Here is a 14921-nt window from a genome sequence, read left to right as displayed (position 1 = left end):
ACGAGAAAATGCAGCCAGTATTTCCCACAACGAACATACTAGCTTGGCCATGATGAGAACTAACAACAGGAGCACGTATTGCTCTGACAGGGTGGGAAATGTGAATGCCTGGATAGCGTTAGCTGCTGTTTTCTAGCTTGCCATTACAACCATTTTGTATCGAGAATCAGACAAATTGTTAGCATTTTTACCACTTCCTGATTCACGAGCAACAGAAAAGATGGTGAAAATCTGGAGGGACACAGGCCATATATCTCACAGCTGTCCGTGGTCAGCTCACGTAATTTGATTGAAGGTGATCTGATTTTTTTCAGTTGGATGCTTTGGAAATGTTGTTTTCTCTTGCAGGTTTCTACAGTCTGACTCATCTGAGCTTTAAGGGATCGGTCCTGGGGACCAGAAAAAAATACGGTACGGAGAGCTTGCATTTATTTTAAGCATCGAATTGTAACTGACAAAATAAATGTCTCAAATCCTCAGCTGAGGCCTCCAGATTCTGAGGGTATTTGCACCATTTTGCAAGCTAAATGTGAACAGTCTTCCAATCAGACATCAGTAATCTATTTTTTATTTTTTTTAAATCGGATTACTTTAAGCCGGTCACTTCCTAACCCTGCCAATACCTGCCATCCACCTCCCCATCGCCTGTTCGTCCTGTCTGTACACACTTAATAATTCAGAACACCACGCAGTCACTAATTTATCACTCTCCCCCAGCTGGACTTGAAGTGACAGATTTATTAGATAGCCATTTGCGGGCTGCGTGTAATGCTGCCAGTCGAGGGTCGGTGAGACTGACAGAGTCAAAGCTGCTTGATGACCTCGAGGTGATAATGGCCGTACCAGAGAGAAGGACACGGAGGAGGACAGAGGGGAGATAAAGAGACGTGGGGGATGTTGTGGGCAGGTAAAGGAAAGATGAGTGGACGGTCCGAGACATTTGATAGCACAGAGCTGCAGGATGTTAAATATAAAAGCTGAACATAGTGTGATATACTGGAGGAGATTAAGATTAGAACTATTATGTCAGACAGAACGCTGTGCGTGGAGAGAACTGTGGCATTGCTTATAGGTTTTAAATAAAAGAGGAGGATTATTTAAAGGGACAGTTCCACATTTCGGGAACTGTGTCTATTGCTTTCTTGTATCTCTCAGTTGAATATGAAGCTACAACCAGCAGGCAGTTAGCTTAGCATAGCATCGAGTCCACCTCCCAGCACCTTTACAGCCTGCCAGTTTTATATTTTATATATTTATATTTACGCAAATTGTAAAGATTGTGCCGAAGTACAGATGGGACACTGAGACTTTGAGGTATTTGGTCATAAATATCGTGACTTGACACTTCATCCTAGAATTTACAAGGTGCTTTTGAGGACTTTTAAAACTATGGAAGTACATATTGTGCCTTACTGCCCAGCACTAATACATACTTAATGTATATGTAGGCTATAGTTTTGTTGTTGACAGTGGTGGAAATGTGTTAATGTATATGTGTATTATTGGTATCAGTAACATTAAAGGACACTGGACTATATTATATTACATATCTGACTGATGCTGTCCAGTACAACACAGTCACTATTTCCTCAATGCTTATATATGTAATATTAATAACACCCCTCAACAATAAATAGCATTATAGGCATAAAAATAGAATTCACAGCACGGGGAATCCATACAGCTGACTGCAGCCTATATATAGAAATAGGGCTGACCTCAAATAAAGGAATACCAAGAACAAGATATTGAACCGATACCATCTCTTCCTGTTCCACTTCCACTTTTGCAATGGAGGAGCATGTGATCAAAGAGCTCAGGCCGAGGATGCTCTTTTTCTGATGCATTCCCATCCTATCTAGGGAGGAGGAGGAGGAGGAGGAGGGGGAGGTGGAGGAGGGGGGTTGGGTATCTCAGTTTTCTCACGACCTGGTACCGGCTGCATCGTGAAAGGACAGGACCGTGCTGGGAGGATCTCTCTCCCGACCTCAGTGGGCCGTGCTTCACAGCAGCGTGGCTCTATTATTGGTGCACGGCCGCTCACTGTTGTAGAAATACGGCAAGCCTGCCGGTCAGACGGCCAATCGCAAACCGAGGTGTGGCTCCGAGGGGGCGTGGCCACGGCGCAGAGGGGCGGTGCTAGAAGCGGAAGTGTGTCTCGGCTGATCTCTCGCTGTCATTCGGCCACGGTCGGTTACAGGAGAGAGGGGCAGCCAAGAAGCACACAGGAATCGGCTGGCTCTGTAGGAAAAGACAGTGAGCGAGGAAAATATACTGAAATCAAACGAACAATGAAACCGAGCGAATAAGGCTTGTTGAGAGAACCGCGGCCGAGTCTGTTTCACACACTGCCACGTTAACAAAGCTCTTTGATTACACGGTCCAGATTAGAGGCAGCGGATAGAGAGCTGTGTCATTGAGCAGGCAGGACACGTCAGGAGAAGGGAGAGAGAAAAAAAAAAAGCTGACCGACTGCACTGTACGAGTCAGCTATCACATCGCCGCTGAAAAGCTTTGCCTGACGTACTCTGTTTTTCTTCAAGGACACCACCTTGTTCTCAACCCGAGGGAAGTATCTCGACAAAGACATCGCCGAGGTCGAAGGTGGTGATCAGAAGGTGAAAAGAATTTTTACTCGCCTGTGTTCAAGCTGTCTAGCTAGCTAGCATTTCTGCCAACGGTTAATAGCTAGCTAGCTAGCTAACGTTAGCAATGGTTGAGCAACGGCCAGCTAACATCTCTAGCTGGTTGAAGCCGCTTGTCTGTCGAATGTTTCCTCAAGTGTAATAATGAACAATAATGTGTGATGCTGGTCGATCAAAGTGAATATGTGTTTGATTTATATCTGATAAATGTGGAGGTTGGACTCTCTATAGGCTCCTGACAGCTGTCAAAGAAGGTCGAGGGTTTTTCTTCTGAACGTTATGTTGGTTTATTGTTAATATATTCAACATTCATTAGTATTTCGTACTGCTGTGTTCTCTGTAAGGTTACACTACGGGTGATTTATTGTCTGTCAGTTGGTCTGCGTTAGGAAACTGTCTCCCAATGGAGAATGTGTCGGCTCGACACAGCAGTGTTTCCAGCTATATTGGTGGCTGCCAGCAGCTCAGCTGTAGACTTACAAGCTGGCAACGTCACGGGGTTATAATTAGCTAAAGATGTAACGTTAACTGGTTGGCTTTCCTCAACTGTCCAGACTTATAAGGGTATATTTCTCAGTGGAAGAATGAGCTCATTCAGGACAATTTCATGTGATTATTACATGTGTAAGAGTCAAACAGACCCTGCAGAAAAGAAAGATCTATTCTGTCATTAGAAAAATGTCACCGGCCATCACCTAGTTGTTTCTAAATCCCCTGATCTATAGTGGACTGAGAGAGGCTGACTGCTAACTCAGTGCATGCCATCCTGTGTGCTCTTCTCTCAATAGGACCAAACGATCACGGGATAGCATTTGTGTGTGGGGGGAGAAAACAAATGGGGGATTACGGGTTTGGAGTCCTAGTTCAAAACAACACTGGCAACAAGTCTGCATTCCCGGTCCGAATCCACCCGCATCTGCAGCCCCCACACCACCACCAAAATGTGTCGCAGAGCCCTGCTGCTTTCATAAACAGCACCACAGCCGCAGGGAATGGCACCACGGGAGGCTCTCCCTGGCTCTTCCCTGCCTCTGCCACCCACAACAGCGTGCAAGACGAAATCCTGGGGGGCCCAGAGAAGCCCAAAGCACAGCAGCAACAGGAAATGCAAGAAACGCAAGAAAAGCAGCAGCAGTTGTCCCCTGGGAGTCACCAGGAGGGTGGAAGTGGTGGGATCATTTCAGAACTGGAAAAAGCCCGGTCAGAGGAAGCCAAGACAGACAGCAGCGTGTCAGAAGGAAGTAACGGAAAAGAGAAGCAGCTTCGTCTTGAGTCTCCTGTCCTGACAGGCTTTGATTACCAGGAGACATCTGGTCTTGGTGGGACTGGCCCGGTCCAGTCCAGTACAACCTCGTCATCGCTTACTGGCTTCAACAACTGGTCAGCTGCCATCCCGCCGGCGCCATCAACCATCATCAATGAGGACGTCAGCTTCTTCAACCCGGCGTCTGCCAACAATGGCCCCCTGCTGTTCCAGAACTTCTCACACCACGTCAGTCCAGGTTTTGGTGGGAACTTCTCTCCCCAGATTGGACCAGCGGCGGCCTTGTCCCAGCACCACCCCGCTCCCCCGCCACACCCCCACTTCCAACACCCCCACAACCAACACCAGCAGCATCGACGCTCACCGGCCTCTCCACACCCTCCGCCGCCCTTTCCGCACAGGAATCCGGCTTTCAGCCAGTTGCCGCATTTGTCTAATAGCCTGAACAAGCCCCCGTCCCCCTGGGGTCCAGCCAGCTACCAGAGCCCCTCTCCCTCCCCCGGCTCCTCTACCTCCTGGAGTCCCGGAGGAGGCTATGGTAGTGGTGGCGGTGGCTGGGGAGGGTCTCAGGGCAGAGATTATCGTCGAGGGCTGAACGGCGGGATGACCCCCATCAACTCTATTTCTCCACTGAAGAAAACCTTCCCCAACAACCACGTGGCATCCCAGAAGTACCCCCGAAACAGTCCTGCAGGCTTCAACCCCAAATCCTGGATGGATGATGGAGTCGGCCGCAGCGATAACATCTTCCCCTTTCAGGTCAGTTTGCCTGTTACAGTCTCACTGTATGATTTAGCATTTATGCTGGAATACTATTCCTTTTATTAACACATTGTGCTGTTTATTCAATATGCACATTAGTGTGGACATATGCTGCCTGAATGATTAAACATCTGTGGTTCTTTTATGTTAGCTGTTAATTTTATTACAGTATGTTTTATACCCGCTATTTTTAGACAGGGGGGCAGGGCATGGATTTACATGATGCATTTATTACCGTATTAACTTGGAAGTCAGTCGTTGGGTGCTGTACTTCCACAGCTGTATGTTCCTGATGATGACTAATGTAGCTCTGTCACTGCAGTGGTGTGTGCTACACATACGGGCTGGGGGGTGCTGGAGGGAGGAGTGGGGGAGGCATCATGGATGGAGAGGAAAAGATGGGGAGAAGGATATGGTAATCGGAGACGGAGGCTATAAATGGGGAAAGCGATTGCGGGAAGGAGCGACTGAGACTGACAGTCTGCGACGTAAAGCAAAATCTAGATTCACTGGTGATCACGAAGACATCGCCATGTGATTTATTTTTATTCCAGCCAGAAACAAACCAAAAGGACCAACAGAGGTAATACTGTAGATTGATGGCCTGAGCCTAATGCCTAATGATTTTTCAGGATTATGGCTTTATTAATCACCCAGGTCACGGCTGCCATAGCCTAGCAACTCGTTTTCAAAATGCCAACCTATTTGTAGTCTAATTTTGAGTCCACACACAATGAAGATAGCTCAGATAATTGCATTATCACATGTAGGAAACAGCCGATAGGATTGATGGAGAGAGCTAAAGGGAGCATGGAGATAAATTCATTTTATTGATCTGGCTGTTGATTGATAGTGTCGTTCGGTTGAAGAGGGAAAGGTTGCTCGAGGCCCAGCTAGTCCTGATGAACTGATGAAAGGTTTCTTTAAGTGCTGTGCATATCCTCAGCCATCTTACAGGACAGTGTACCTTCTGCTCTGTCAAATTAACTCCTGGCCAGTCATATAGTAAGTACTTGGTTACCATCAGTTCCCAATGTCATCTTCAATGGAGCAGCAGATGGTATTAAATTGTCTGAGTGATTGCTCCCCTTTGTAGTTTTAGCAGTCTGTCAATAGCCTAACAGCATTACTAATCGGCCTTACAGACCACCAGTGAGGGGGCTACTTCATGGCCATCCACGAGGCGAGTCAAAGTCATCATCTCCATTTTCCTTAACGCATTCGCTTCCTCAAAAAGAGCTAATTACCCCAATTTAAAAGTTAGAAAGTGAAGCTTGCCCTGACCTTTTCAGGTATTTCCATATCTCCACGTGCAATTAATGACTCACATTGCACCACAGGCCAGGCAGTACCAAACAGTAAGGACGTTGTTCTGACATGTCCTGACATGTCTTGAGAATTTTTTGCTGAATAAGTAGCAAAGCTTAGCTCTGAGCAGCTATTTATCATTAGCTAAGAGCCTAATTGCTGTTGGTAGTCATGGGGTCAGGTTCATATCAGACCTGTTCTAAATGATTAGGGCCTCAAGCTTAATATATTATGGAGTCGCATTGTGGTCAAATCAGCCCCTACGAGCGGCATATATCATTCAAACTAGCACTTAGCTCTGTTAGCATATACTCTCTTATCTGAATTGTGAGTCTGCGTCCATTTTGAGCAGTAGAGAGGCCCTTCTGTTGCAGACTTAAGCTAAAGCTAGCATTACTGTAGCTGCAGTATGTTGCTCTGCCAGATCAGCCAAAGTAGCATTGTCCTCCTGCCCTCTTGATTCTGCAAGGGCAGATGGAGGATGGGTGCAGAATGGCCTTACTGTGTGTGTGTGTGTGTGTGTGTGTGTCTTATTATCTAAGTATAAACCATTTACAAAGAACAATAACTTGATTATAAAGGCCTAGTTTGGAAAGAATATTAAGATGTGGCCTACGTTGACAGTTGACCCTTAATCTATTGACGTGTAATTGATATTTTTTGGACTTGTAATTGATATTTTTTGAACTGCTGGATGAGCTCCCCGACTGTCAGTAGGTTTTTTAACCATGCAGTGCTTGTTGTCACAGCAAATATCTCTGTTAAGACGTCTGCTTTTCCTCCTGCACATCTCCTCTCTGCTTCTGTATCTTTGCATGTAGGGAGAAGTGAGGCTTGGCATAAATGCAAATGTTTGCTTAAGCAGATTCCTTTTTTTGCCTCACTTCGAGCTGCTAAATATGGATCTGCATCGTTTTGCCCATTTTCACATGTTCCAATGACATCTGAATTAATGTGGCTTTTTAAATATTGCTTCACGTATAAAGCAACTTCCAGGAAGCATTTAGTCTGTAAGCCTTGGAAACTAGGCTTTGGCCTAACTTAGGTGTTAGTTTCCTGCTTATGAACCATATATCTTTGTTTTTCTATACCGCAAGCTGACAGTATTGTTCCACCCTCTGTAATTGAATTGGAAAATGTGTCATTTTAGTGCGAGCATATAGATCATGTTGCAGCGTCGGAGCTGTCACTGTAGAAACCGCTGTTGAATTATTACACAGGCAACCGAGTGTCAAGTTTACTCATCAGAGGTCGACTCGGTGTAGTTCAGTCTTTAAGATCTGCCATTGTCTTTTCATTCAGTCCCATTTTATTGACTTTGCTGAAGAATTGCTGTAGCCAAAACCAATATAACACAATAGCTTAAAGAAAAACTCAAAAAGGTGCTTGTTGAGATCGTGCACTGTTCAGATGACTGATGACACATGCTGACTTACACAAGGCGCCTCCAGGTTTGGTAAGTGCAATACTGTAGCTCCTGTAACTCTGAACTAAACATACCCCATGAGGAACTGTTGTCACAGTGTTTCACTCTGAGCTTACTCCAGCTGCCTCACATAGTCTACATTTTGACACTGACACAACAGATGAAGGATCAGTGGCTTTTGCTTTTGCCCTCCCATTGTTCTGCCTGTGTACAATCAGAGTTAGTTTGTCACACTGTTGCTTTCTTTGTATCCTTTTGGATTAGATGCGATTGTAACACGTGATTCTACATAGATGAGTTGCTGACTCCCATAAAGTAGCACGTGTTTATAGGAATACACTTTTCTGCTCTTTTTCATGTATGTCGTGGTCTTGTGAGCACCTGAGGCCACTGTGTTCATTTATGTGTACATGAGCAAATGTTGAGATACAATTTAAGAACAAGGTTGCGTGCTATTTGATGGATATTCTATCCAAAGTGGTATACAGCACCATGGCACACAGAGGGAGGAAATGTTCCAGTACTGTGGCTGTTGCTGCAGCAGGCAGGGCCACTGCTGTATTAAAGCAGCTTTAGTATTGGGGATGGGCTTAAGGCCAGGCGCACTGCTGCTAACTGCTACGTAGTACACCGGCAAGCTAGCAAGCAAAAATGTGTACTTAGGTGCCAGAAAAGCCTTCCATACATCTCCTTTTCTTTCTTTCTATCCTTCTGCAGATTAGCTACACAAACTTGAAATGGAGGATTGTGGGGGGGGGGGGGGGGATGTTGGTGGTCCCAGCAGAGGGATGCAGTCGCTGCCCTTCCGGTGTCCTTCATGGGACCTTATTTCAGCAAAGATATGAATGGTGGTTAAGGATGAGAGATACATGATTTTTTGAGCCCATTGCACTTATTACGCATTACACAATTCCATATATGATGTCAAAAATGAAAGTCAACAAAGCCAGGTAGGTTTAAAGATAGCAAGTATTTAGTTTTGTGCGACACCGCTCAGTAAACACATCGTCACCGACACCAACATGGCCGTCACACTGCTGCAGAAAATGTATGAAAAAAGGTGAAAATCCCAACAAATCTGTCCACCGCTGCAGTTACCTGAAAGGGGAGTCAGTTTGGTCAGCTTGTTAGTATACAGGACTGGCTCTACGATGTATTTACTGTATGTACCGAGTCATATACATGACTGCTGGATGTATAGTCTTTCTTACTACGTATTTCTAGAGTCGTATTCTTCAACTAATTTTATGACAAACTGCAACTTTCCTGACATTTAAAATTTTCTTTTAAATTGACTAACATCAAGTGTAACTCATGGAACACTTCAAATAGAATCAAGAAATTATGATGGTCCCATTGGAAGGGGAGGGACTTTGCCTCTCTATCCCAGCTGAGAGGCAAACACCATAAACATGTTGACAGTCAATCAGAGAGGCCGACACCATTTCATGCTTACAGTCACACCAACTGTTGGCTAATTTAGAATTGCCAGTTAACCTAACCTGTACTTCTCTTGATTGTGGGAGGAAATCTTTGCCTTGTTCTTTAATTCCATGACTGTGAAATCCAAGGTCAGAGGCCTGCTGCTGTGTCAGGTGTGCCGGGCAGCTTGGGATTGGTAAATTTGGCCAGTGAACCTGCAGGACCTGAAGGCTGGTAAGCCTGGACAGGATATTGTCTCAGTAAGCTACTTGAGTAACCGTTGGTCGCAGCTCCCTCCTTACTGTTTGTGTAGCTTAGATACGCTGGAGCCTGTAACAGTGCTGTTATATGAAGGTAGGTTATTAAACCACCTGCAATGGAAACAAATGTTGAGCACCCGTGGTCATACTCGTATTTCACCTCTGGAAAACTCAACGATTCATAGAGTTATGGTGCCTGGTTCGGCAGGAGACTTCCATAGTGAGCAAGCCTTGCTCTTTTCAGGTAGCTTTCCTGCCTTATATTCATGATATGTGCATGAATGTCTACAAACAAACATTCTGAGCCCTTAAGCCCATAAAGCCTGACGTTTCAGCCATTACCCCTGGTCCTTGTGACACTGGTGTTAAATGAGAGAAAGGTTTTTTTAGACTAATGAGTGGCCTGAGCTGTGCTGGCAAGCACATAACTCTGTTGCTCATACAGCCTCATTGTGCCCTTCTCACACCCTTGACAGACGCTCTGAAACAGGAAGAAAAAGAGCTCGCCTGCATGTGTGTATGTGCACGTACCCATGTGTGCACGAGCCCTAATTAGTCCCTGGACTGTGTCTTCTGCACATGTGTCTTAACAAAGGAAGAAGACAAAGCAGAGTCTATGTGAAAGTGTCATATTCTATTTAGTCTAGCTCATTGCATGCAATAAAGAAGTTGGTGCAGTCTAATCCCCTAAGCAGTGCAAATACTGTCCGGAACCCCTGCCTCTGTCGCTCCTGCTACGCCCCAGATGCACACGTACGCACAACATTCAGCCAACACTGGGTAATAGGTTGTTTTTGACAGTAGGGGGTATTTAATGTCATTGCTGGTCTTTGAAATACTTTGACCAGGATGAAACATAATCGCAAGCATCAAAAGCTCAACCTGCTTCCCTTTCCTGTCCTCCTTTCTTCTTTTTGTATTTCGCCTTACCTCACGGCGAGTTCGCCTTCCCACTCTCCATCACCCCCCCTTCTTTCATCTGCCATTTTCCCCTTCCCTTCTTTGCTCTGGGCTTCCTCTCTCTGCCTCATGTCTCAGAGATGTGATTAGAGGCACACAAAATCAGGAAAGAACGGCAACAATCCTACCAATGAGTCGGAGGTTGATGTCGAAATAATGTACAACCTGTAAAAAGAAACCCCGCCCCTGCTGTGTATATCTTTACCATTCTCACCACCCTGTCACGTTCTCCTCTCTTTCGCCCTCCCTCAACTTCCAATTTTCATTAACGGGCAGGTGACATGGAAGATTAATGTTTGAATTAATCACCCACAGCATGCTGTATTTAATCATTCTTTACATCCTCACATGCCATCAAAATATGAAGGCGGTTTTCTTGCCTGGTCTGGTGTGTGATGCTTTAGATTCAACCCGCTGCTGCAAACGATCTCGTCCATTTTGTTATTTCAGCCTTTTCACTGAACAGTTAATCAGTTGCAGCCCTCAAAGGTTTAATTTTGGGAATGCTGGTGTGAAATAAACAAGCCAGGTTTATTGGATTATTTTATCATTGATTCCGCTGTAATATATTTTGTAGATTAATAGATTAGTTGGTGGTCTATAAAACGCCCAAGATGACAATTTTCAAATGTCAAATGAGTTCCCTGTCATGGAGTAAAAAATCCAGGATATATTCACAATTATATAAACTCATGATAAACTATGCTAAAGGTCATTCCCCTCAAAAGGGGAAACATTTCTAAGAAACGACACTAAATGAAACTACAGGCCATGCTTATCTAATCTAATATGCCCAAATTGAGTTCCGTGCCTTCAACAACAGCAACAGGGATGATTCTGTCGTCTGATTTACTTGATGAGTGCACAGCCTCTGATCCACTGAGTCCTTTTTGATGATTTCAGATTTGATGATGCTTTCACACTACCAGCAACATCCTGGTACATGTAAGTCAGTTCAGCACACATTTATTTATTCAGAAGTCAGAAGTTCAAGCCTCGGTAGAACAGATCAGTCCATCATGCTGGTATCGACAGTCGTGATAGAAGACGGGTGTGTCACACCTTTTAAATCCTTTCAGTTTTAACCAGACTGCATCGTGCTGATTATATTTTTACTGTTTCTACACTGAGCTACACTTCAGTCCTGCCTGCAAATAATAGTGTCGTGCTGCGTCTTCTATGTTTATACCTCTGGCCTTGGGTTAGCGTGGGCAAGCTTTCATAGATACACATGATGTGGACTGCACTGTCAAGTGTGTGTTCCTCGCCTGCAGCTTGTGTGTGTGTGTGTATTTGTGTGTCCATCCGTCCATCCGTCCGTCTCTGGAGGTGACAAGCGACCACGACGCTTTGTGTGTGTGTCAGTGTGTGTGCGTGTCAGCGTTTATCTGTGCACGCCCCACAATCTGTCAGGGATGAGTTCTTTGCTGGTCAGCTGGCCAGTTGTTGAGAGAGAAGGACGCACGAATCTGATGATTAATCACCGCCTGCACCGCTCCCGGCTAATGCTTAGCAACTGCAGAGCCCCGTCCAGGCCTCTTGTCCATCTCAGCCACGAAATGAACTCCTGTTCTCTTGAAACAATGTAATAGGATTACCATGCAATACCACAGCTGCTAAAATAAAAGACGACCGTACAGTAAAAATACTGCGCTTTTCTGCTACCTATATTTGTTTGTGTGCTGGCCTATGCTAGGATATACTCACCAGTGGTGTATACGTCCCACAGTAACCAGTCCTTCACTTTGTGCTGCTTTCCTGTTTTTGAATGTTTGGTTTAATTGACCTAAAGCAATACCCTAAGTCCACATAAGATACTGAGGCGGATATGAGAAATAGCCGACACAGTCTGGCCTCCATCCCTGTGTTGATATTTGTTTTGAGGGAGAGATCTGCACTGGGTGTGTTCTTCTTAACATGTCATGTCTGTTTTAGCATGTTCCTTCAGTCAGTGTGGGAAATCTGCACCAGCCAGGATTGCTGGTAAGATTTTGGCTACAGCTGGGAAGTTTGGCTTTTACCACCAGCCAGTGTGGCTGACGTCCAACCAGGCTCTTTGGCTGATCAGATAGTAAAAGTAGCTATTGGATTTTTGGGAGCCACTGCAGACACCAGACAGTAGATAAAAAAAGCCAGTTTCCCGTCCGACCGACCCTTGGTCATGTGCCTCACTGACGCGGCATGTCTGTTTTTCTGAACCCTTTAGCATCTGACCCCTGTGGAGTTCATGGTGTAATGTAGTATACTATAAGCTTCTCCTCCCCTCAGGAGGTTTTGCTTTCAGACTGCTCTCCACAGACATTAGCCCGCAGTTTGACCTGGTTAGTGGATAAATACTGGAAAGGTAAGGCATGGCTACATTTGTTTGGAGGACAAAGTGTTGAATGGCTGTACAAATAGGTTACTTACAGGTTGACAGACACATTGGCTCATTCTTGTTGTGCAAGGCTGGCTCATTATCAGTCAAGTTGAGGCCAGAGCTGCTCACACGCTGTTGTGTCAGGAGGTTTTTCAGGCTTTTCAGGAGAGGTGAATTCAACATAAAAACTACACATTCATCATCAGCACTTTATTCCAATTGTTTAATGTTAACGTGACATTTTTAACCCGGCAACATCAGCCCACAATTGTCACAGGATTGAGAAGGATGTGACTTCAAGTCTGCACAATAGACAAATAACAAGTCTTTATCAATCAGACGTGCCACACGTGACTGGATGAACGCACCGCTGGCTTTGCTGGCGTCGGTTCTTGCTTCTGGTTTTTAAACTTGTGTAAGCATGGCAGCTCTTCACATGCACCCAATTAAGTTGCTAAATAAAGTTTAGAAGCTGTTGCAGCTTTTTAACACCCCCTTGTTCACAAGATTAGTAAGCTTCAAGAGGTTGTGGTCCATGTCACAAACTAAAGCCTCTCTGATTGGTCTGTCAGCATCAAGCCACGCTCGGTCAACTCTTAAGTGCATGATTTTCAGACTCATCGTAGAAACTGAGCCCGAAGAGATGTTCTGATACTTCAGCGAGCTCTCGTTCTCGATAGGTGTTTTTTTTTTTTTTTACTAGTGTTAAATTGCTTGTTTGTGTTTTAAAAATGACTGCTTAGAGTTCTGTTTTGACAGTTTCTCTGCAAATAATTAAGCATTGGTTTCTGCAGTTGATATTTATTTTTGTTTGTCTTTTTCGTTACGGCTCTAGCGGTTGATACAATAAAAATGATGCACACAGGAAAAAAAACTAAACTTTATTTCAGTCGTGACCAGACAGTTAAGGAAAAAAAGAAGGAATCGTGACTGAGCGTTTTAGTCATGATGCTCACCGTACTGGACAACAACTTGTAGCCAGAAGAGTCACCGGCTCTGTGTGGTGCGAGATCTCTGACGCATAAAAGAGGAATAGAAATCTTTTTTTAAGGTATTTCTGCTTTTAAGGTGGCACGCATGTGGAGTCCTGACTGGGAAAAATGGGGAAGAGACAGAGGAACGAATGAGACGATCAATCCCGTGATGTTGGGGCACATGAGACCTTCAGTGCCAACTCTAAAAAGTAAACAAGATGGATTTCATATTGTGGTCTTCAGCAGCGTCGTCCTGTTGTTATTGTGGATGGAGGGGAACCAGAGGAGTCGATCAGTTTGTCAACAAGTTGTTGTCAGCGGCTGCATATTTTGTTTGGTTGAGGTGGAGTCGAGACGGAAGCCTTATCAGCATGATACGTGTGTGTGTGTGTGTGTGTGTGTGTGTGTGTGTGTGTGTGTGTCTGTGCGTCCGCGTGGGCACGTGTTCTTGGTGTGCGCCTATTTTTTGTGTACACAATTTATGGGTGTTTACGTACATAGAAATATTTCCAGTATGGCTGGAATGCCAAGGATGCTCTTGTTTTAGGCGACAAAGCTGTCTGTCCAGAAAAGGCTCGGCCCTATTGTTGTCTTCTGTTATGCTGAGATTTTACAGCTTAGTTAGTTAGTCGTTTAAAGGAGCACTATGTAGTTTTCATAGACTGATTTCTTTTTTTTTAAATGCCTAAACAAACTAAACAAACTCTTCTTTGTCATGACTGAATGAACAAACTGTCCTTAAAGGAAACAGTTTCACACTGTTTTACTTTGTTTATGTTTGGTGGACCCTGCCGCTGTCTTACTTCAGACTGTCTTCTGTTATATATATATATATATATATATATATATATATATATATATATATATATATATATATATATATATATATATATATATATATATATATATATATATATATATATATATATATATATATATATATATATATATATATATATATATATATATATATATATATATATAGATATAGATAGTGCCCCTTCAAGTTACCACCCTGATTCCACCCTGACCCTGAAAAAGTAGGGATGTTGTTTTAAACATAAATAAAACAGAAGGTTATGATCTTTGTGTCAGATGATCAGTACAGTGTTTTTAATGCTTAACCTCATGAACTGCATTACTTGATTTTGTTTTTTATGTTTTACACAGAATTCCAATTCTTTTGGAGTCGAGGTTCTAAGAGAAAAGAAATGTGTGCTGACAACAGAAATGAGATTTAATTAAGAGTTTGTCTTTATAAAAAAAATCCTTGTGTTACTCTGACATTTCACACCTGTGTCATTGAGAGGGTTGTGTGAGCTGCTGTTTGGTGGCTGGAAAACCAAAACAGGAGACTGAAAAACAAACAGCAGCCCCGAAATAAAATCTTTTTAATAAGGTTGATCCAACTTCCTTTTTATCTCAGTATTTACTTGGAGAATATATTAGTGAATCACTTGAGATTCCAGTGATGCTTATGGGAAACTAGGGCCCGCTTCTAATTTGTTTTGTTTGCCACTGCTGCTATTTAGGCCAATGCC

The 14921-nt window shown here is 44.0% G+C and overlaps 1 protein-coding gene across 2 annotated transcripts in view; it reads left to right on the top strand.

Moving 5' to 3' along the window:
* The first annotated feature begins 2138 nt into the window (after window positions 1–2138).
* The window catches only part of cpeb4b (cytoplasmic polyadenylation element binding protein 4b), a 33593-nt gene continuing 20810 nt past the window's right edge, over window positions 2139–14921 (top strand). For both annotated transcript variants that reach the window (XM_030437407.1, XM_030437406.1), the window contains exons 1-2: window positions 2139–2618; window positions 3434–4668. In XM_030437407.1, coding sequence (XP_030293267.1) covers window positions 3481–4668 — 1188 coding nt within the window. In that variant the 5' untranslated portion in view covers window positions 2139–2618; window positions 3434–3480. The remainder of the gene's footprint in view (window positions 2619–3433; window positions 4669–14921) is intronic.

This window comes from Sparus aurata, chromosome 13 (assembly GCF_900880675.1).
Source record: "Sparus aurata chromosome 13, fSpaAur1.1, whole genome shotgun sequence".
NCBI classification, from domain to species: domain Eukaryota; kingdom Metazoa; phylum Chordata; class Actinopteri; order Spariformes; family Sparidae; genus Sparus; species Sparus aurata.
Note: the sequence above shows the minus strand (reverse complement) of the source record. Positions and strands in the feature narration are given on the sequence as shown.